Source organism: Chelmon rostratus, chromosome 17, assembly GCF_017976325.1.
Source record: "Chelmon rostratus isolate fCheRos1 chromosome 17, fCheRos1.pri, whole genome shotgun sequence".
Classification (NCBI taxonomy): domain Eukaryota; kingdom Metazoa; phylum Chordata; class Actinopteri; order Chaetodontiformes; family Chaetodontidae; genus Chelmon; species Chelmon rostratus.
The window spans coordinates 17,051,096-17,074,385 of NC_055674.1; the positions used below are offsets into that span (position 1 = coordinate 17,051,096).

The following is a 23,290-nucleotide window of genomic DNA, read 5'->3' on the forward strand; positions in this document are numbered from 1 at the left end:
AAGCCTTCGTGGTTTAATTGCTGCAAAGAAACCAACACAACGAAAACAATTACTTGGGACAAAAACAGAAGGAATGGACAAATGAGTCCAAGTGCTCTATGGAGTTGGAGTAGGACTTCACTGTTTTTTCCTCCCTCACTTACGGGTGCCTTTAGCTACTCAATAATGATGCTATTTAGCTTGGAGCGAGGACAGTCCACAGCCATAAACTCTGCTGCTCTTGTGGCTTTTCTACATATAAATAGACTCTATCCTCTGTCCACGTCCTGGGTGTATCCGTGACCTGAGCTTGACTACAATGCCGAGGACATCCTCTCCCTCTACAACTACACTTCCCAGAGGGCCACCGCCCTTACGTCGAGCAAGGCGTCGTACGCGTGACGTTGCCACTGTTCTTGTTTTGGCAGTTTGTTTCGTTATTCACGGATTGTCAGTCCTCTAATAAGGCGTTCAGTACTGGTTGTCCAACACGAAGCTGGGGTATTGTACATTTCTGCATTTGTATTTTTCATACCGAGATGTTAGACTGTGCATGATTGTTTCGAAGCAATGTTATGGATAGAAATCCCGACAGAAGTGAGCTCACTACTTAACCTACTAGCTGGCTAGCAAGCCAAAGCTAATTAACATTAGCTTAGCTGAGAGCAGTGGTTTGTTCTGTGTGTGTGTGTGTATGCGCGGAAATGATCGATTTCTGTCCTGACACGTTTGTTTTTAACGACAGCGTCTTAAACTTGAGGGTAGTCGTACAATGTTAAGACTAATGTCAAGATGATGAATACAATGGATGTTTATATAGCTAGTGTTCCAAGATTGCCAGCTTCTCGCCGTGGTAGCGTCTGCTGTGTAACAACATGCATGATGATTTCATGCCAACTTTGATCCGATCTAGAGCAGCTGGGGCCTGGGTTAGCCAGTAATGATGACGGAGTGAGAGTTTCAACAGATTGGGATGAAGTTGGCCAACACTTCAAATCAACTTTCAGTTAGCGAGCTAACGTTAATGTTATTTCTCGTTGGTGACATGAACCCTGACCCTTAAGCCCTGCTCCATATGCTTTAATTCTCTGCTTTATCACAAGCTTCCTCTCGGTTAACTTCTCTTTTGCCAACATGTCTGTTGACTTGGCCAGTGGATGATCGGTTATTACTGCAAGTTCTCTGTTAACCTTGTGCCATAACATTATTTATGACAAGGGTGGAGTCCAACCCTTCTCCACTGTTGAAATTCTGGGGGAATACCCCTTTAGCTGCCTTTAATGTGTGTGTGTGTGTGTGTGTGTGTGTGTGTCTGTGTGTGTGTCTGTGTGTGTGAGTGTGAGAGAAATAGATTTTATTGATTGAACTGTGACTCTGTGTGTGTGTGCTGATTCAGGGTGCAAGTGTAGTTTCACGATGGCAGATGGAGGCAGCGATGATGAAGTCATTCACCTGGCAAGCTTCAACGTTCACCGCAGCCAAGGTGAGACACACCTTCACACCACTAACATGCCTATATGTAGCTCAAACTGCAAACATTTTAATGAACCCATCACTGTCACTCTCTCACACACAGTATCAGAGGATCAGCATGACTCAGTTTTATCACTAGTTTTATCACTAGCAGTGACATATTCTAGAGATCGACCGATATGGGTGTTTCAGGACCGATTATTAGTAGTCAAGGAGGCCGATAAACGATATTTGGAGCCAATATTCATTTGCAGTAAAAACGTAAAAATTGACTTAAAAATCTTGAATAATGCAAACACTTAACTTCGTTTAAATGCCTAAAGCATGTTTATTTAACCAAACAAATAGAAAATAAATAGCTCCAGAAGTGCATGGAGTTCCTAGACTCAGAAGCATCTCTTATAAAGTTGAATAAAAACATAAATGAATACCTACCTGAATGTTTCCACAATTAATAAAGTAACATTTAAATACAACTGAAGTTACTTATCTTTGTTTTAAGTTCAAACACAGCAAAAGATACATGGAGTTAACAAGCTCACCAGTAACTCTTGTAAATTTAAATAAAAACTAATATAATAGCTCCCTGAATTTTATACACAGTAAATTAAGTAAATTGTCACAATAACTGAAATGACTTTGAACTTTGTTTGTTGAAACAAAAAGTGCAGAGTTCCCAGGCTCAGCAGCAACTCTTATAAAGTTAAATAACAACTTAAATAGCTCCTTAAAAGTAACATTTCAATATAACTGAAATGACTTACCTTTGTTTTAACTTCAAACAAATCAAAAACAACTTATCATGCTTAATTTATTACAGCATTTGGGAAGCCTAAAGTTGATTTCATTATCATCAAATTTTATATTTCATCATACAATAGCAGGGACTCTGTCATTCAAAACTATGTTGCTACATTATTAATGATTAATAGACAAAAGCTCCATAAAAAGTATAATAGTTGCTATTGATTGCAATAAAACTCCTGACATGTGTCTTTCATGCAAACTCACACTATTCTCTACATAACAGACATTCTCCCATTGCTGAGATGTAGAGCACTGGGATGTTTATCACAATTTTGAGTTTTCTGTGTTTACCTTCGACACGTGTGTTTGCTCTCTTTCCACACGAGAAAACTTTCCCTTTCCACCGTGTGTGTGAGGACAGCTTCCACTTCAGTGTGGCTCTGCCACTTACGCATACTGTGCCTTGCTTAACCAATCAGATGGCGCCGTGGGCGGAACAATGCTGGAGACAGAAGTGGCAGGAGAGAGAGAGGGGCGGCCGGATTTATAAAAAAAGGCCGAAAACAATATACGTCAAAATTCCAAATATCTGTGCCGATAATTGGCCCCGCCATTAATCTGTCGGCCTCTAATATATTCTAATGGTTATGGTATTTACTGCCATGGCATCTTACAGTATGCTTCCATTTGCACATGCTGATACACATTTTGAATGAGGCTTGTCTTATTGGCCTTATTATGATAACATGGACTGAATAAACTGAATCTTCCGCACACCACCCTCTTGCAGCTTCTCAATTAGGATTATTTGCTTGATTAATTGTTTAGTTGTTTGGTGTACAAATTATTCAGTTTTAATGTCATCGCGAAGTCAAGAAAGCAGAAAATATTCAAATTTAAGAAGCTGGAATCAGAGAATTTTGACTTTTGTTTCTTTAAAAAATTACTCAACCAAATCATTGATTATCAAAATAGTTGGCCATTAATTTAATAGTTGACAACTAATTGATTTATTTTAGCTCAACAATTAATTGTACATGTAGATTACAGACCTTGATTTGAGAAATTTCTGTGACTGATGGAGTTACTTGTTATACATTGAAAACGTATCACTTGGTTGTGACAAAAATGTTTTGAGCACATTGGTATTGCTTCAACGACACAAACAAGAATGAAATGAAGCAACACATCAAACTCTAAAGCTCAGCTGACTCATGTCACAGTGAATGATGTGCTAACATACTGACGGATTCAGTGTGTTTAGCTGAGGTAGACCAGAGAATATTCAGTTCAAACAGATCGGTAATGCTGTTTTGCCCTCATTGTTCTGTGTTCTGTCTTGTTCTTTCCTTTCCTTTTTTCTCTTTCACACACTTTGCCTAAAAGACATAATTGTACTAATATTGACATTACACTGTGTCTGCATAGGCTCCCGTGCCCATAAGAGGGAGCTCATCACCATCTCTGATGACTCTGATGAGGAGCCTGTGACTCTGGTACCTGGCAGCCCTGTTCTAGTCCCGGACGATGCTGATGATGATGACATCAGGATACTGGAGGTGGCTTATCTTAAATCTTTATTGTGCATATCAAAGAAGCTTGTTGTTTGAATTTTTCCCGTTTCTTTGAACACAAAAGGTAAACATTTTAGTCTGTAAACATGTTCTTTCTACAGTTGGCATGAAATCAGAAATCAGTAATATGAGCTGCAGAAGTTACAGCACAAGTAGCATCTGTTTGCCTTCATCCCTCAGTTTGTCTCTTTTGCCTGTTTTCCTGCAGCCACTAACTCCTGCACGCAGACATCTGATCCGCCCAGCAGCAAAATGGAGCGGGGCCTCGCACAACCTTATTCAAGTTGTAGGTCATAGTAGCACCACTCCTGCGGTTCCCACAGGGGACCCCGGTCCTGCCCCTTCTACCTCCAGAGATGCCAAGGCCAACTCCTCCACAGTCAGGCCAGCCATACGAACACCAGTGCAGTCTAGCACTTCTGGACCTACACAGCCACAACCTGGCTCTTCATCACACACACTGTCTCAGCCAAAACTTAACACAAACTCACAGCAACAGGATGGTACGTCAGCACATATAAAAGTGGAGCTCCATACAGTTTCTGCTATCCAAACCCCATCTACCTCCACAAACGCAAAGACTAGCGCCACCACATTCAGAACACCTTCACAAGTACTAATTCAGCCTCAGCCCAGCACATCTGGAGTCATGAAGCCACAAGCTGGCTCTTCAGCACACATAACAGTGGAGCCCCAGACGAGAAACTCAACCAGTGCCACACATTATTCTTGTTCAGTTGCAAGTTCTTCTACAAAGACTCAAGAAGAGGCAAGTACAAGTACTCATTCACAAGACAATCCTCAGGCCAGTACTTCATCTGCAAAGTCTCACACAAGGACGCAGTCTCAGCCCGGTACATCCACACAGCTCCAGTCCAGTGGGACCCCCACTGTACAGCCCCACCTCATTCCAGTGAAGGAGGTGAAGCTAGGTGTTCTTCCCCAGCAGCCGAACATCCATGCCTCTGCTCTAATAACCCAACAACAGCTGCGGCATAGGCCCCAGAACCCGCTGCAGCCCATGTCGCTCAAGTGCATGCACGGCAATCTCATTCAGATTGAACTGCAGCCACTGGCTCAGGCCCCTGCCCAGCCCCCTGTCCAGGCCCCTCACCTCCCTCAGGTGGTACCAGTGATCCCCCCTGCAGTGCTAATAGCTGCAGCGCCAGAGAGACTAGGACCTCCAGAGGCAGGTCACCGGATCATCCTGGGGAGCCAGGCGCCTGGAGAGGCTGTGCCCAATCCTCCGCCACAGGCTGGTCCCTCCAGCATGGTCCAACCAGCCCGCAGCCTCAACATCAGGGTGGCTAATGTGAATGCTAACCCTCCTGCTCCTCCAGCTCCCACGGCTTCAGTTCCCCACAACGCAGGAGAGGCTCGTGTCATTCTGGCTCCAGCTCCCAACCCAGAAAGGGTCAACCCAGCCCCTGGTCTAGTCGCGGTCCCTCCTGCACCAGAGGACATTCCCTTAATAGAGGATGCGAGGCCGGGTCCCTCTGCACCACGAGGGAGAGCGGAGCAGCAGCCCCTCATTAGAACCCTTATCGATGGTGTTGTGAGTATCACATCTGAACAGAAAGCCACAGTGAGCTCAAAAGATGGTTGATATAGAGTTAAATGATTTTAATTGTGATGTATCTGACTTCCTCTGTCTCAAAAACATCTCGCCTGTTCAACTCTGTGTGTGCTCTACAGTTGGATCTATTCCCAGATGTCCAAGAAGCCTATGTAGCAGAACTGATCCTAAAGAACAATGTGAAAGACTTGAATGTGTAAGAAGCACCAACTCTACAAAACTTCATATGGAGTTATGATAAATAACTTCTCATTTAATTTAATTAATTAAGCCTTTCGTCTAGTCCAGGCTACTACCTTAGTCTTTTGTCTAGTGTGGTATGCATTATTTTACTTCCATTGACTTCCACTCTGGAGCTCAGGAGCACATTCTACCACCCACAGAACCATCAAGTAAAAATTGCTTTTATTTCTGCAGCACCTTAATGGCCCATTTATCAGCCTTCTCAGCATTTAATGTCCTATATTTGTCTGAACTGGTCTCATTGGTACATAATGTGCCTGTTTTGGGGTTTGGGTTTGACATTTCATTAAAACTGGATTTGCAGAGGATTCAGAATTCTGGGTTTAATGTCATTTATCAGACGTGATGTGACTGATACATCTGTCCGGTCATTATACAGTTCTAATTATGTTGTATCATGTCAGGTGGTGGCTTTTGAAATCTGATGTAGAAGCTATGGTATCTAGGTTTGCTGCTGTATCCTTTGTGGTTTGCAGTGTTTTTATGACTTAACTTTTATTAGCTTAAAGGTCTCTTCCTTTTTTCATTTCAAGGATTCATGGAACTATCAAAAGTGCCTGAATTAAGAGTTTGTTTTTAAGTATTACCCTGTCTTTAAAGACAAAATAATACTTCTGTCTCATGGCAGAGTTTTGACTGGTCAATCGAAGAACTATATTATTATTTCTTACATTATTTATTTCTTAAATTATATTATTGTATTTTTTCTCACAGAATGCCGAAAAATGAGTTATGTGCACACATGCACTGCGGCACAGTCCCACATCTGTATTCTTGAATTTGTTCTGTGTAGGCTGACAGGTGTTGAAAGACCATTGTGCCTCTTACAGTGTGTACTGTCTGTCCCTGCAAGCTTGTTTACATGCTGCTCCTCTCTGCCGTGTCTCCAGTATCTGCAACCTGTTGTTGGAGAACCCAGAGTATCCAAAAAGGGAGACTGCAGCAGCCACAGCAGCACCCACCAGCATCCTACTGGAGTCTGGAGACAGTCAGACAGAGGTGTGTGTGAATGTGTGTCGGTCTGTTAAAACCCATATAATTCATTATATTCATTACAAAAGGGTGATTTTTTTTTTTTCATGAATCCTGAGTTTACTCACCAGCACAGTAAGCATCAACAGTGTTCATACAAACTGAAGAACAGGAAGAATAATGAAGGAAGTATAGATTTTTTTTCATTACATAATTATGTCAGTCAAGCTGAGCAGACACAACCTCAGTTCTAAAGAAAGTGAGACTCAGTTTTCCAAAGTGTTCCTGAGCCCATGTAGTAACATCCTTTATCCAATCATGTTCTCACAAAGTGGAGACGGACAGTGCACAAACAAACCTTCCTCCTCCATCTCTCCTGCCTTGAAACCTGATTGTTCAGCTGTTCCCCCACCCTCCCAACAATCAGAAAAAAAGCCTCATGTGACACTTTGACAGTGTCATTTTTCATTTGTCTATCTCTGTGTCTGCATTATGTGTTTATCTGTTCTGGGTCTTTTCAGGTGACCGAGGACCTGTTCGATTATGGCAAACTGAGTACGGTGGGACCTGAGTCTGTGATGCGGGCTGCCGACTTGCTCATGGCGGATTTCAGGATGCTCAGTTGTCAGGACATCAAATGGGCCCTCAATGCTCTGAAGGGACACTATGCAATCACACGCAAGGTACCAGAGCCAGGTCTCAGAGCAGTGCCGTTACAACTCTCCCCTTTCTCTTCTCTCCTTTACAAATGTCTCTTTAACCCCCACTCACACAGGCCTTATGTGAAGCTCTGAAGAAGTGGCAAGATTCAGGCGACCTCTCAGGAAAGAGGCGACGGAGCAGAACCTCCTCCGAGCGCTGCTACATTGATTTCCATTTTGAGCATGGTGAACACAATTTTTCACTTTTCTCTGTGTGCTCTAGACACCCACCTGCATGTGCATGTTTTTAGGGTACACTTACTTGCAGTGCATGTTGTGTTTTTTGTTCCTAAACATAGTTTTTAGAAGCCATATTTGCTTGCTTTAACCCATGAAACCCATGCTTCAGTAACTGAGTTTGACTACAGATCTGCAGGTGCATCATGGGAGGACCTTTCTTGTCTGGTTAGAAATGATACAGTCGTTTTAATTTAAACCTGCTGCTGCTGACTGTCTCACTCACTAGGTTCTCTCTGTCCACCAGGCTCAGTAAAGTTTGACAAGAGGATGTATTTCTTGGAGAAGGACCGTCGGTACTGCAGGATCTGGATCAATCTGGAAGCTACTCTGCAGAAGGAGCTTACATTCTATCAGCAGAAGGCCAAGGAATGGGCAGAGGTACACACACACACACACACACAGTGTGTTTCCTGTTTTCTATGAAAGTTGTTTTTCATACGGAGAGGACAGCAATCCTGTTTGTTTGGAGAGTGTAGAATATTCACCGTAATTATTACCCTGAATCCAAAAAGGTTGGGACACTGTGTAAAACATAATAAGACAATTTAATAATTATAAACTTTTTGATATATACGCAATTGAAAGCAGTACAAAGACAATATGTTGACTGTTTTACTTTACTTCAGTAAATATTTGCTTATTCTGAATTTGATGCATCGACACATTTCAAACAAGTTGGGACAGGAGCAACAACAGGCTGGGAAAGATGTGGAACGCTCCAAAAACACCTGTTTGGATCATTCCACAGGTAAACAGGTTGATTGGTAACAGGTGATAGTATCATGGTTGGGTATGAAAGGAGCATCCTGGAAAGGCTCAGTGGTTCACAAGCGAGGATGGAGCGAGGTTCACCACTGAATAAGTGATTATATAAAGGATTTTACTTCATGAGCTCAGGAACACTTTGGAAAACCGTTGTGCATCTACAAATGCAAGTTAAGACTCTACCATGCAAAGCAAAACCTATGTAGCAACATCCAGAAATGGCACTGATTTCTCCGGGTCAAAATTCATCTGAGATGGGTCCACCTTTCAGATTGTTTCAGAAAATCATGGACTTGTGTCCTCTGGGCTAAAGAGGAAAGAACCATCCAATGCAAAGTTACCAATGCAAAGTTCAAAGCATTTGTGTTGGAATGAGGGTGTGGTTGTGCCAATGGCATGAGTACATACAGGTTTTGGAGCAACATAAGCCGCCATACACTCATCTTTTTCAGGGACGTCCCTGCGTGTTCCAGCAAGATAATGCCAGGCCACATTCTGCACATATTACAGCAGCGTGGCTTCATGATAAAATAGTGTGGGTAGTAGACTGGCTGCCTGCAGTCCTGAAAATGCGTGGTGCATTATGAAGGGTGAAATGCGACAACAGAGACCCCGGACTGTCGAGCAGCTGGTCGTAAATCAGGCAGGAATTGTAAAGAATTTCAGTTTTTTGGAACATGTTGCTGGCTTCAGAATGAGTTTATATCTACAAAACAAAGCTTTTCAGGTTGAACATTAAGTATCTTGTCTTTTTACTGTATTCATTTGAATATAGCTTAAAAAGCATTTGCACGTCATTACATTCGCTTTTTGCCACGTGGCCATGAAGTGGTATCAGGTGTTGTCATGTGGGAGTAGTTTTATGATTACAATTGAGTATGTTAGCGAAGTATTGGACCCGGTACTGGTGTCGGTGTCGGTGCATACGGGCATGTTGTAATTGATTATGTTTCACTGTCACCCAGTGTTGCATTTCTTTCTTTGTTTTATTGTTCATGTTGTTGTTGTTGTAGTGAACAAAAAGGGTTAAACCAGAATATGTTTTGCATTTTAGATTCTCCGAAGTAGCCACTTTTTGCATTGATGCACAGTCTTGGCATTCTCTCAATCAGCTTTATGTTGGGCCATTATTCCGCCTCGCCCTTCAACAAATGAACTCAGAATTGTGAAGCATTGTTCTTCCATCTTTAGGCCAGCAGCAGAGGTAACTTAAGGGGTGTTTGAGATGAGATGCAGCTTTGTGGGGAGTCATTGTAATGATTTGGTTTAACCTGTAACCTGTGTATGAGAACCTCTTTACCAAGACACTGGCGTAGAGCAGGCGTAAATGTGGAGAACAAATTTCACTCGGCCAGTAAAGGCGATTCTGATTCTAAACATCACACAGTGCACTCAGCAAGATGGCGGTCTGTCTCATCTCAAAAAGGCCTGTTGTAACAGAGCTGAATTGACATCCATATAAAAAGGGTGAGCCGGCAGGACGGGACGTGAGTGTAACATTTTGATGACATGCTGCGTGTGCAACCCACTGCTGGGGGGATTTAAAAAGCAGTTAGCAGCTAGCGCAAAGGCGAAAAACGGCAACCGATTCTGTTCTGTTCCGTTTGTGATTGCACGCTGCGCACACGAATCCCCCATTTATCGCATCATGTTGTATGCAATCCATAGAGTCTTTGCCCTTCTGGTACGCTGGCATGCAGTTTCACTGGGGTGGCATTATGTCTGCGCTGGTTGGTTCAGTGTAGAAACAGCAAAGCCGGCGTAATGACAGGTCTTCTTAATAGAACTTTTGCAGGATCTCTGTGTACGAAGCACTACAGTCACACCAGTGGACAAAGAATAGCCCTTGGGAGTCTCTTTCTAAGTGCCGCTATGGTAGAAAAGTATACTAGAAGTGCATTCTGTTTACCGTTTACCCTGTGATAACCGAAATCCTTCCATTCCTTCCTACCAGCATGAGGACTTCCTCTTGGCTCTGCAGGTCAACGAAGATGAATACAAGAAGGTAGGAACCATACAAACCTCAACCACACCAATGTAACGATCACAATCACTCATACTGAATGTGGTCATCATGATGACTAAACCTTTTCTGGTTATGTTGTGTCAAAATGGTTCCAGCGTATAATAATACTGTAGTATGAAATTACACAATACAGCAGGTATCACATGATAGAATCTGCTCTAAGCATGACTTTGTTCTGTTGTTATTCCACACATTCATGTGTTTGTTCAGGATAGTATTGGTTAGTCAGTCACATGGTTGCTCCTGAGTCCTGATTATAATTACGATAGTTACACTATTATTCTGGTTACACTAAAAGTTGGGATACACTAATTTTGAAAATGATCGTCTTGTATTTCCCTCAAAGTCAAACAGCTGAATATAATTGGTTTTCTTAGTTTTCCATGTCCTTGAAGACATTCACTTGTCGAATATGTAGAATAGTGGTACTGGTTGCTTTGTAAGTTAATTTTACTTCCTAACCCCTTTTACAACACGAGGCACTGTTCCTAATTCTGAAAAAGACGAGCCCTGACAAAAGTCTAGAAAAGTTTGCATGTGCACGTATGATTCTGTCTGCAGGACGGCCAGCTGATCGAGTGTGGATGCTGCTTCGGCGAGTTCGCCTTTGAGAAGATGACGCAGTGTTCAGACGGCCACCTGTTCTGCAAAGAGTGCCTGGTCAAATACGCTCAGGAGGCAGTATTTGGCTCTGGAAAGGTACGCACGCACGCACACACACACACACACACACACACACACACACACACACACACACACACACAGAGTTGTGTTTCCATCACTTTTAGGAACATGATATAGACTTAAATTCATTCATTCCTGGACACTCACCCTAACCATAACCAAAACCACTACTTGATTAAACCTAACCTTAACCCAAGTCCTCATCCTAAAATTTAATGATTTGCATTATGGGGACTTGCGTTTTGTCCCCATAGGGGGAAACAATAATACAGTGGCCAGGTCTCTGCAGGCTGATTTTTATACTTCACTGAAATGCGAGGAGTCACATTTGTTAATCTGAAACGCTGTGGTGGAACATGCCAGCAATAATGTAACATGTATGAGATTTGTGCAAAAACATGCCATGTAAAATGGCATCTACCTAAATTTATCAGGCACACCTGTGCAATTAATGGAATCCAATGAAACAGCTCTGTATTAAATCCTCTCTCTGGTGCTGCTTCTTGTTGAACCAGATTTCATTTTGATTAAAGGTCTTTTCAATTTCTTTTCTACCTCCATTTACATACATCAGATTGGATGGTTGTACCAGATAACCTGGTAACTCAGTGTTTGTTTGTATCAGCGTGCTTAGTGTGTGTGTTAATGTGTGTGCCCAGTCTGAGCTGAGCTGCATGGAGGGGGGCTGCCCGTGCTCCTACCCAGTTTGTGAGCTGGAGAAGGTCCTACCAGAGAACATACTGTGTAAATATTATGAGAGGCAGGCAGAGGAGGCGGTCGCTGCCACCTGCGCTGATGAACTCGTGCGGTATGTGTGTGTGTGTGTGTGTGTGTGTGTGTGTGTGTGTGTGTGTGTGTGTGTGTGTGTGTGTGTGTGTGTGTGTGTGTGTGTGTGTTCACACCCTGAATTTGTTCTGTATCTGAACTGTCTGCTTGCGGTTTGCCTTCATTCAACTCTGTCATGTACGACATGAAAATGGATCCTCTTTACACCATCCATAGTTGCACACAAAAAGCCAGTGGGATTTTTCTAGTTTGGATTGTTGCAGAAAATCAGCTGTGTGGCAAACCAAAGTTTAGGATACGGACACATTTTGTTCAACAAGATACAAATGAACACCACTTTTATGACTGTTGAACAGGAAATGCAGTCGGCAGAAGTAAAAAGCTAACATATATAAATGAACTGCACCAAGGTTGCATGACTTCAGCATCACCACCACTGAGCTTCCTACTATACTATACAACAGACACTTTACTATAGACTGGCAAATCTAGAAGTTGGAAAGTTTGAGGTTGTAAAGGCGGAATAGTGAGCAGATGAGTTTCCATGTGTGGTCTGATGGCATTTAATGTCCCTGACAACCTCTGAAGCTTCAGTATTTACTCACTTATTTTATGATGTAGAAGCTGGTTTTAACTACAGACCATATTCCAGGCATATAACAGAAAAAAAACAAAAACACATTGACTTTGAGACGAGGGAACCGGAAGTGCAACAATTTTAACTCATTTCTGGGTTTTGGACTCATTCCAGTGTGACAGGCCTCTTTCAGCATTTTCCTACATGATATAGACTAAACCATAAATCTGTGGGTGGAGAAAATAATCAGCGCTTGAAGCCAAAATGGAAATACTTTTTATTTATTATTAATTAGTTATTATTAGTTGCAGCCTTAATCCTTCATGATGGCACCGAACACAGCAAACACTTAGTCTCACTTTAACCAGTGGGATAACATTCCAGTTGCTTGTCCAGCTTGATTTGCAAACCTTCCTGGATCCATGTAGAGAAGTGGAGTTTTTTCATGTTTGACAAATGCGACTGTCCGTTTCGGCCTTTTAATGCACTTTTTTTTTTTTTGCAACTTAGTCAGCATGGATGCATGTTGATTCATAGCTTAAAGGGGTCCGTACACTCATAAGGGACCTGAAATAATGCCTCTCTGTTTCCTCACAGTGGGATTCTTTTGTGTGGGAGTCCTCTCCCCGTCACTTCTTAACCCTCCGTCCTCTCTGGCCTTTTCCAGGTGTCCGTTTTGCAACTTCCCAGCCTTGTTGGACAAAGACATGTCACTGTTTAGCTGCCCCAACCCTCGCTGCCGCAAGGTAAGCCCTACTCTGTATTTCTTTAGTTCATTAAGCAGTTCGAGGTTCTGGTCCTGCCACCTGTTCACAGTCAAATGTAGGTTCTTGCACAGTATCTACACCCTCTGATGGAATCACATATGTTACACTTAAATCGTACTTTACAAAAGGGAGACTGAAGGTGGATTTGACTTCAAGAGGAGACACGGTTCCATCTGGCGAGGTCGCCACCTCTGTCTCCCTCTCTGTTTATCTCTGGGCCTCCTCCCTCTGTCTGAGGAATGCAGGGGGAGGCGTCGCTTTGTGTCGGTCAAGGCTGTCACATGGATTCCAGTGTAAAATCTCCATTATTTGGCAGAAACGAGCACAAGCATACCTACAATCACATTCTCACTCTTACCACACAAACAAAAACCCTCTCTTCTCTCTCTTGATGTCTTTGTCTCTCATTGTTACGGTTCTTGTGTCTGACTCCTGCAACGCCACCACAGTCTCTTTGTGACTCAACACAAAACACACACACACACACACACACACACACACCCACACACACACACACCAGACACTCCTGCCATCACTGCATTCCCGGAATCGGGGGAGAGAGAGATGAGGTTGTGTCAACACACCCAACATAAGAAATGTGTGTATTTACCTAATGGCACCATGGCATCAAGTCCTCCAGTAACTGTGAACTAATAATCTGGGAATGTTAAGAGGAGTTAATCACCACTGTCAAGCAAAAATGCAGAACATTTTCTGGTTTCAACGTCTCAAATGTGAGGATTTGCTGCTTTTATATGTCTAGATTGAAAATCTTTGTAGTTTTAACTCAAAGTCGGGCAAAACAAGCTCGTTTGGCTCTCTTGGAAAATACCTCATTCTTATTGCATTGCACTTGCATTATACTCTCTAGCACCAGTTTCAGGTATGGGACTGTGATACATCTGACTTTAAATGGCACTCACAGCTGGGCAGACGCCACGCTGCGATCATAAGGAGTACAGTCGTCTCTGTTTAAAGATGCTCAGCAGGAGCTGGCCACTGTATTATTGTTTTATAGCCGTGATTCCAAGAAAGCTGGGACGCTGTGCAAAACAAAAATAAACAAATGTGATCATTTGCTAATCCTTTTTGATTTACAGTGTAATCGATTGAAAACCGTACAAAGACAGTATATTTTATGTTTGACCTCATCCACTTCATTGATTTTTGTAAATATCTGCTTATTCTGGAGGAGCGAGGTTCACCACTTTGTGAACACATGATCGTATAAAGGACGTTACTGCATGAGCTCAGGAGCACAGTAAAACGGTTAAAGGTAATCACACTTCATTTGCAGGTGGCTGCATTCAGTTTCTATTTACGTTTTACACAGAGTTCCAACTTTTTTGGAATCGGGGTTGTATTATAGGGCATTTCCACCACGGGAAATATACCACGGGACCAAAAGCCTTTTTGAGGAACTAAACCTGCGTTTCGGCCAGAGGAACCAGGAACAAAATTAGTTTCTGTATGATTAGTTCCAGGTGTAAAAATTATCATCATCATCAACTACAGTAGTTTTCATTGCTTACCCATACTTACTGTTCAGACAGTGAGCCCAGCTGATATAGGCTCAAAGGCTTTATACAACTTTTTTTTTCACATATGCAGTAGTACTCCCTAACACCTGTAAACACACATTGTTGTGTTAAATTGTGATTGAGTTCACTTTCTTAGTATTTTCTGATACATTCATAGAATCCTGTAGCACACCGACCCTGTCTACGGTCATGCATCATACTTCCTCTGGTACACACTAGACCTCTGTTTTTTAAAACCAATTCTTTGCAGTGGCTTCTCTATTAATAACTGGATTGTGAGATGGCCCTGCTGTAATGCCTTTGTATAAGCTGTGCATCATCATTTTAGTCATTGCCTGAAAAGCAACAGGGCCTTAAATGAGCTGACAGAAATGCAAAAAGTGAAGTGAAGATGAGGATGTTCGTTCTTTCACCTGCAATTCGGGCCCATAGCCTGTAGGTGGAGCCAGAGGTTCACAGTGGCTGCCCTGCAATGCAACTGCACAGCTGCACTCCATTATATTCTCATACACACACCCAAAGATACAAAAAAAAAAGTTAGACATGCTCCAGATATCTGTTGGTCTGATCCGTGTCTGAATGTTATTCTGCAGACAACGACAGATTTAGGTCAACTATTAGAAGACAATATTGTTCTCACAGCTCTTTAATGGACACTTGTGAGCTGAATGAAACAGAGCTTGTTTTTGTGAAGTGAGTCAAGTGGCATGAAAGTTCACACAACTTGCTTCCTCTTAAATTTGTGTAGGAATGAGGATGTGAGTGAGTGTGTGTGTTTCCCCTCCTGGTGGTGGAAACAACCTTGCAAACCCAGCTGATGTGACAACAATATAATTCCTGCACAGACTGGCTGTAGTGTGTGTTTTTTGGTATTGTCTGGCCTTGCCCTCGGTAGCCTTCAGTGTAAGCATTGGATGAAGACGGCCGTTGTACAGTCGCCCTGCAGCCTCCTCGGTCTCCCATCAGGGAGGGGCTTCATTATGTAACTGACATACTTCCACAAGACCACCCACTTTCTCCCGCACTGCCGCGTCATTGGCTGGCTGCACTTTCCACTCCCCTCGTACTGGTTTCGTAGTGGTTGGACACATTTCCTCCACCATTTCAAATGTGTTTCAGATCAAGTTTGACCCAGATTCTCCTCCCTCTCTTTTCCTTTCTCCTGCTCCCCTCCCCTGGCTCTGTCTGACCTACACACACACATCCACACACGCATATGCACACAAGCGGATACTAATGTATTCCACATGTGGTTATGAGGACATTTGGACAGGCTTGTTCCTGGTCTGTGTGTGATTACTTCATGAAAGCAGAGGAATGTAAAATGTAGGCCGCTGGAGCTGTGAGTGTTGCGTTGCACCAGTTTGCATCTCGTACATTATTACATATGCTGCATTATTTAATGCGTCCTCCCATCTTATATCACAGCACATTAAGCTGTCTGCTGTCTTGCTATCGCTTCTCTTCCTCCATACACTTTGCTCTGCACTCAGGTTTGATTGCAGCAAAAGCCACCTCCCCACCAAAAAAAAAACACGCTCGTGCACAAACATGCACACACACACGGACACACACACACAGGCTCAGTGCAGCCCCCCAATCAGAAGCTCTGCAAGCTATTTGCACTGCCTTATAAGGGATGCTGCAGCCTGCACCACAAGTGAAGAAGATAGGCAAGGTATGAATGAAGATGCAGGAAGGAGATGCTGGGTGGGCGGGGTGGAATGAGGGTAAGACCCCAGGCAAAAGAGCGCAGTGAATGGAGATGGAGGACAAGTCGGAACAGGATGGGGTAAGGCATGGACGGGAGGAGTGGGTGTAGAGGCTGAAGTAAAACAGCTTAACATGCAGTACTTCCAAGATTAACTTGTTCACATTGCTGCCATTTGTACATCATAAAGGGGCGTGTGCGAGCGTGCATGTGTGCGTACATGTGTGTGTGTCTGCAAGCTCTGTCACATTTCAACCACACACACTTAAATTAGTCACCCGTTGGGGTGGGGGAGGGATGACACGCCCCGTGCAAGGGTTGACTCCGACGTCACCGGCTGTATTTTTAGTCAGGCTATAAGAACTCAGGTGTGTTCCTGCTATTCAACAGCTTGTCAAAGAGGTCCCAGACACACACACACACACACACACACACACACACGAGAACTCATGGCGTCCCTCTTCCTGGTGTTTAGGTTGCCACTAGGGGGTGATCTTTGACTGCTCTGCCTTCTGTCCTCCTCCCCTGCACAATCTCGGTCTCACTGTCTTTGTGTGATCTGGCTGTTTCTTGACACTTGAGTCCAGTTCTGCACCTCTTGGCTGGCACATAACCTTTCCTCCTCCTCCTCCTGCTCCTCCTCCTGTCAACACCCTCATTTAACTGAAATCATAGACTAGAGAGAGCTTTCTCATCATACTTTATCACACACTTTCTCAGCTGTGTTTAATGCTGCTTGGACACTCCCTTATGAACCAGAAACGCCGCAGGTATGTGAATGCAGCTGGTCCACTTTTCATCTGTTGCCTGTTTGAAAAGAACTCTTCCTTTGCCTGAAGCCTCTGAATGGGCTCCGCGATCTGACTTTGGAGAGTCAGTCGTGTTTCCATCCAAACCGCTCCAAATGCCAACAAAAACCCTGCCATCTCCAACCCAGTTCCCCACCCTCTGGCTGACCTTGCACACACACATACACACACTCACACAGCTGTCTCAGTGAATATTGTGAGAGCTACAAGCCAGTGGTAGACCAAGCACACAACAAAATAAGACACGCTCAGTGACTGCAGGGTGTGTAAAGATGTCACAGGACTTAAAGGGTGTGTTTCTGACCAATGCAGGGTTTTCTTCCGAGGTTGAGGGTCAGATGTAGATCACACCGTGCTGCATCAGCTGTCATATTCCACACTCTTCAATATTAGATGAGCAGCCTCAAATATTTATGGTGACACCACTTAGCTAAGGGTTAGCAAGGGAGGCAACCCCTAGCTAATGTGTGTGTGAGTGTGTGCAGTGATGCTGTCTGCCCCGCACGTCCCTTAGCTGAACGTCTCGGGCCGACACGTCAAAGGAGGCTGGAAGCTGGAGGATGGAGTTGCTGTTTCTAGGCAACTAAGCAGTCAGTGGCAAGCAAATCGCACCCTTTCTGCAGTCACACACACACACACACACACACACACACGCTGGTTTGCGCGGAGAGCCACACCTAGCTCTGTCTGTTCTGGTCCAAGTCCCTGCAGTGGCAGCACCAGCAGCATATAGAGCAGAGGCAGGAGAGGACCTGACTGCAATATCCTCTTATTCAGCAGTAACTGGAATAATGTTCAAGGAGGAGTGATTGATGTGGTGTGGAAATATGGGATCATCTCTTAGTATTTCATGACAGTTGCAGGGGAGTAGACATTACAAGAAGAGTCCAAGGAAACAATTCACTCTTTACAGTCTCTCGCTACCTCATGTCTCATTCCTTTCTCGTCTTTGTCTACAGGAGAGCTGTCGGAAGTGCCAAGTCCAGTGGAAGCAGCATGTGGGAAAGACGTGCGAGCAGGTCCTGGAGAGGGACGAGATCCGCATGAGGGTGCTCTTGTAAGTGGTCTGACAGAAACAAGCAGGGCTCCACTGAGCTCCTTCCTCAACACACCACAAGTTAACCCATCTACACTAATGGTCTGCAGAGGAGCAGGTAGTCCTCATATACACATTGTTATGTCCTTTGTTTGGGGCTATTTTTGGTGCTGGGAATCTTAATAAACTAAAACAGTGCACATATCCTGAATATTAGAAGTGAAAATTAAGCTTGTGCTCCTAAATCATATTTGATTTTATAGCAACCAGACCATACTTCTTTCCCCACAGAAGGCCTTTTGAAATAAGGCTCTCTGCTCCCAATTAGTCCATCGGTCACCTGTGATTTATATCAGATAAATTTATCTGATATAAAACAGTCAAATTTTCTCATCATAAACACACTAGAACCAATTCCATGATCAGCCTCCCAGAAGTCATCTATCATGATCTCTACAGGACAGTATTCATGTTAATGTATGAATGCCGGACATGACAAATAATACATTTGAACATCATAAAAGTCAAACAACAGAACTACCAGTTGTCTTGATTGTTTTCCGTCCGTGAACATTTTGACTCTTTGAGGGCATCTCTGTTTTACCACCATCCCCCTTGCTCCTCCTCACTCAGAGAGGATGCTGGGTAAACAGCTCAGATTCACGGACAACGCTCCAGGAAGCGGAGAGGCCGGCTGCTTCCTGCGGCCCAGTTGGCCCACAGGCAGTACTTCCTGTTTTGAGGCGCTCACACATCTCGGTGCTGAAAGAGCAGGAAGCGGCCTGGTGGAAAGATCACTGGAGCAGGTCTGAGCAGCACTGACCTGATGATTCTAGCAGGACACAAGTGAAAGAATCACAACAGCAACATTAGTCACCTCCACATTTTGGGGTTTGGTCCCGGACGATGGCACAGTGAATCCAAATGTGGTTAAGGGCAGAATGTTGTCACACCCAGGTACTGTGTTCGAGTAATATACAGTGAAAACTCAGTCAAAAGTACATCAGTCCCAAAGAGGAAGGGGTACAGAGAAAATCATACATCAAATATATCAAAAATATCTCAGATGAATGCTACATGAAAGGAAAGGCTGCAGATGTAGGAACTCTCCATTTGGAGGACAACCGTATTGATGTTTCCTCTTCCTCCTCTGCTACAGCCGTGATGTCATTGTATGTCAGGGAAGACGCTGGAGGTTTGCCCAACTGAAATGCACTGCCAGCAGGTTACGCTGGTCCTGGGTGCAAATAGAACTTCCTTGTTTGGCTGTTCTAGTTTTTAAAGCTCTCTGTTTCCCTTTGATCAGATAAATCATGTTCCTGGTTCAACATGTTGTCGGCTGCTCGTAGGGTTAGCACCGCCCTAATTTAAACCCTGTACTTATAATCTTTAAGATTTGGTTTATTTACATTCTGTAACTAGCTTTCATTCAGAGGCGGGGTCTGCCATTCCTGCACTGAACCAAAGCTAAACGTCAAATTACCATTTTATTTAGCCTTTGGTCACAGCCATGTCAATTCTGATATATCTGACAGCCAGCAGGACTGTTTGACAGCAGAGCACCCAGGAGACCTGCGTCTTTGTGGGCAGTTCAGGCCGATTCTTTGATCCCAAGGTCATGTCGGCTTTATGGCGAAGCCACAGCAAGCTGCTTCAGTTCAGCTACTTAACAGTGTATGAGTGTGACCCTGAAGAAAACCTGTGGGTGACGGCCTTATGTTCATGCCGACAAGAAAATACTAACATGAACTTTCTCTCGTTCTTTTTTTTCCAGTTTCTTTTTCTTTACTCTCCTTTTCATTGTTTCTAACTCTGCCTGTGCGTGTTCCCTGTGCCGCAGCGAGGAGCGCATGACGGCAGCTCGGGTGAGGAAGTGCGTCAAGTGCGGGACGGGCCTGGTCAAGTCGGAGGGCTGCAACAGGATGTCGTGCCGCTGCGGCAGCTTCATGTGCTACCTCTGCAGAGAGCCCATCACGGGCTACAACCACTTCTGCCAGCACGCGCGCTCTCCGGGCGCTCCTTGCCGCCACTGCCGCAAGTGCTCCCTCTGGACAGACCCCACGGTAATCCTAGACATGTTGTCTCGTGACTTTTTCTTTCTTCTGGTGGAAGGCAGTGAAGGACTGATGTGACACCACCTCTTTAGTTTCCTTTATGTTCTACTAATGGAAGACTTTAGTGCACATCAATTCCCAAGATATGTTGGTGGTCGTCTTTTTACGCTGGCAGACACCTCCTCCTGCACTTTGACCCCGGCCATCTGACTCCATGGTAGCCCACAGTGAACTGGCCACAGCATCACTGGCAGCCAGAAGCAACAATTATTCCCTGAGCAGTTAATGAGCTGGAGCTCCTCCAGCAGCTCTAGAGAGGCAGCAGAGCTGGCCAAGAGCTGGTCCGGAAAGCTTTGCCAAAGAAATGGATAAATGCTGGTGACCAGAGGGCCAGAGAGGAGTTGGTGAAAGGGGTCGGCTGCCTTCTTTTTAAAGCTTTTCCTTTACACGGCTCTCTAGCTTCGTGTCTTACCCCGAAAGTTTATTTTTTAGATTAGGGAAACTCACTGCCACTAGTACAGCATCAGTCAGTGTAGACCACAGTAATGACAAACTGCAGTCCCACCCACCACAGTAGCTCCAACCTCACTGGAGACGGTTTTCATCAGACTCAGACACAACAAGCCTGCAGCTAAACAAGCGCTGTGTCGGCCAAAGCTTGAATTATAGTTGTGCATTACAAGGTTTAAACATAACTACTGAGCCTACGCATGTAGCCGCTGTAAGCTACGCTACACATTGATGCACGAGGGGGTCTCACAGACACTGACCGGCCAGCCTGAGTTTCCTTGTTCTCTTCCAGTATAGTTTATTGATAAAGGTTGTACTGCTGTTGTGTCGCATTGTCTTAAAAGAGTTCCTGTTGTTCCTCTGACCTACAGCTGCGTAAAGCCTGCAGAGTTTCACAAATTAATTATCTGAACACCACACTGTACCGCTCTGTATCACTGTGATAAACAGTGCAACAGTTGCTGTTTTTGGAATTAATAGTTCTAATACCTTCTGTGTGTGTTTCTGCAGCAAGACGACGAGCGAATCATTCAGGAGATCCAGAAGGAAGGTGAGGCAGAGCTGAACAAGAAGTCTGCAGGTCAGTGCTCAGTGTTTCTGTCCCGTTATCCTCTCCCCCATTTTTATTGAGACTGATGTGGAAGTGTGGTGGATTATGTTCCCCAGCAGGGAAATGTTGCACTGCAGCAACATTATTCTTCCTCTCTGCTGCTTCCTCTTTGTCTTTTTAACAATTATTTATCCGGACAAGTTGGCTGTTTACAGCATAAACCGGCAGCAGTTGCAGGGGTGTTTCCTGTGTTTGGTTTGTCTCGATGTGTTTGTGTAAAGCCTGTAAGGCAGGCGAAGGCGCACAGAGGTTAGGTTCAAACCTCCAGGGAGCCTCACAACAGCAGCGTCACCGTGCTATAAAAGCAGATGGGAAGATCAGACGAAACTTCATCGATAACTAATCTTGTTTTCTTCTTCCCACAGATAATTCAGGGAAGAGGGTCGGCCCCCCTCCGGAGCCCATCACTGACGTCAAGCGGCCACGCGTGGGTCCGCCCCCTGAAAACCCACCGAACCCGAACCCTCTGGTCCCTCCTCAGCCGCAGGCGGTACAAGCTCCCCTCTTCGTGCCTCCGCGTGCCCGCTACCCGCCAGCTCCACCCCAGGGCAGGATGTACCACCAGGTGATCGTGCCCCGGCTGCCCCCGGCCCCCTACGTGCCCCCTTTACAGCACCTGCCCCCCCTGAACAATAACAACAACAACAACCACCACCATCACCACCACAACCCTCCTGTCAACCCTCCTGTCAACCCCCATCACCACAACATGGACGTCATGGACCTGCCCATGCACTACGGACCCCCACACCGCTACTACAGACGCTTCTAACACACACTCTGTGTCGAGTGTGTCAGCCCTTGCGCGAACACTCACACGCTCGCTGACTGCAGTCATACTTTTCATTTCAGTGCAGTTTTTGAGATGTGGTGTTTTTCTAATCTCTGTCACGGTGCATCACCTTTTTCTCCGTTCTCTTTGTTTCATGTTCACTCATGTGGATTTCTGACCTGCCGCTTGACTCATTCCTTTGTGTTTCAGATGATAAAACACACTGAAATGATAAGTGCATCTGTAGAAAGGTACGCGTTCGGACACTTTGCCTTCTCCCTCTGAACTTGGGACTCCAGTGATGCGGTGGATCCCCATGTTACATGTTTTTTTTCTTCATCTTTTCTGTTTAAAATACTGGAGCTGAACTGATGAACGGAGTAGAATCTTGTGACAATTTATTTCCAGTTTATACAGATATTTTTGAGTACATAATTGGAAAAAAAAAACAGTTAGCATTCCCTTCTGTATCTTTTGTGTAAGCTGTGAGATCACACAGTTTTAATAAAAAATGCGGTTCATATTTCCTGGAGTTTTTGCTTCACTTGAATTTGAACTTTGTCTCTTTGAAGCTTTTATGTTTTTTATATGTATATTTTCATTTCTCCTCCCAGATACCTAAAGAAACCTCTTCTTACCACCCGTCTGCCTCTCTGCCTCTCTCAATCATACCATTTAGTCTGTCTCTCCCCCTCCTCCCTCGTCTCATGCAGAAAAAAGGGGCTGACTCATGATAACAGAGCCTCTGGGCAATGCACCAATCACATGACACAGCGTGTGCTTTCCACCAATCATGGCATAGCGACAGCCAGTCTTTGTGATGTTACAGAGAGGGGACTTCTTTGTTCAGCCAAGTGTGCTGTGAGTGTGACAAATCACTTTGCTACACACAAACACACACACACACACACTCTCAGCCTCTTGCATGCAGACTATAAAAGTCGCAACTGCCGTCTTAGGCCTGGGGTCCTAATGGTTTTAGTCATGGGTGGTATGAGACAGACTGTATGAGGGCCAGAATTAGACAGTAATCAGATTCAGCGTATTCCAACACCAGCCGAGGTGTCATGAATGTATGTTGTATTTAACTAAGACACACAAGGTGTATTGGCTTCCCTGAAGTCTGTAAGAATGTAA

The 23,290-nt window shown here is 44.4% G+C and overlaps 1 protein-coding gene across 1 annotated transcript; it reads left to right on the forward strand.

Annotated features, from left to right (window-relative positions):
- Nucleotides 1-412: 412 nt before the first annotated feature.
- On the forward strand, nt 413-22,674 carry rnf216 (ring finger protein 216). The gene is made up of 17 exons (XM_041957722.1): nt 413-480; nt 1,376-1,462; nt 3,628-3,758; nt 3,982-5,328; nt 5,469-5,545; nt 6,483-6,591; nt 7,086-7,247; nt 7,340-7,451; nt 7,750-7,883; nt 10,225-10,275; nt 10,858-10,995; nt 11,640-11,788; nt 13,011-13,089; nt 18,131-18,228; nt 20,048-20,270; nt 21,282-21,351; nt 21,747-22,674. Exons 2-17 carry the CDS (start codon nt 1,396-1,398, stop codon nt 22,151-22,153), a joined length of 3,354 nt encoding a protein of 1,117 aa, XP_041813656.1. The 5' UTR covers nt 413-480; nt 1,376-1,395; the 3' UTR covers nt 22,154-22,674.
- The last annotated feature ends 616 nt before the right edge of the window (nt 22,675-23,290 follow it).

What these genes read in the sequence shown, in the direction of transcription:
- rnf216 (XM_041957722.1), top strand. Translation starts at nt 1,396, where the DNA reads ATGGCAGATGGAGGCAGCGATGATGAAGTCATTCACCTGGCAAGCTTC. An exon ending in TGATTTCCATTTTGAGCATG is followed by an intron (nt 7,452 to 7,749) that starts GTGAACACAATT and finishes TCTGTCCACCAG; the next exon opens with GCTCAGTAAAGTTTGACAAG. An exon ending in AGGCCAAGGAATGGGCAGAG is followed by an intron (nt 7,884 to 10,224) that starts GTACACACACAC and finishes CCTTCCTACCAG; the next exon opens with CATGAGGACTTCCTCTTGGC.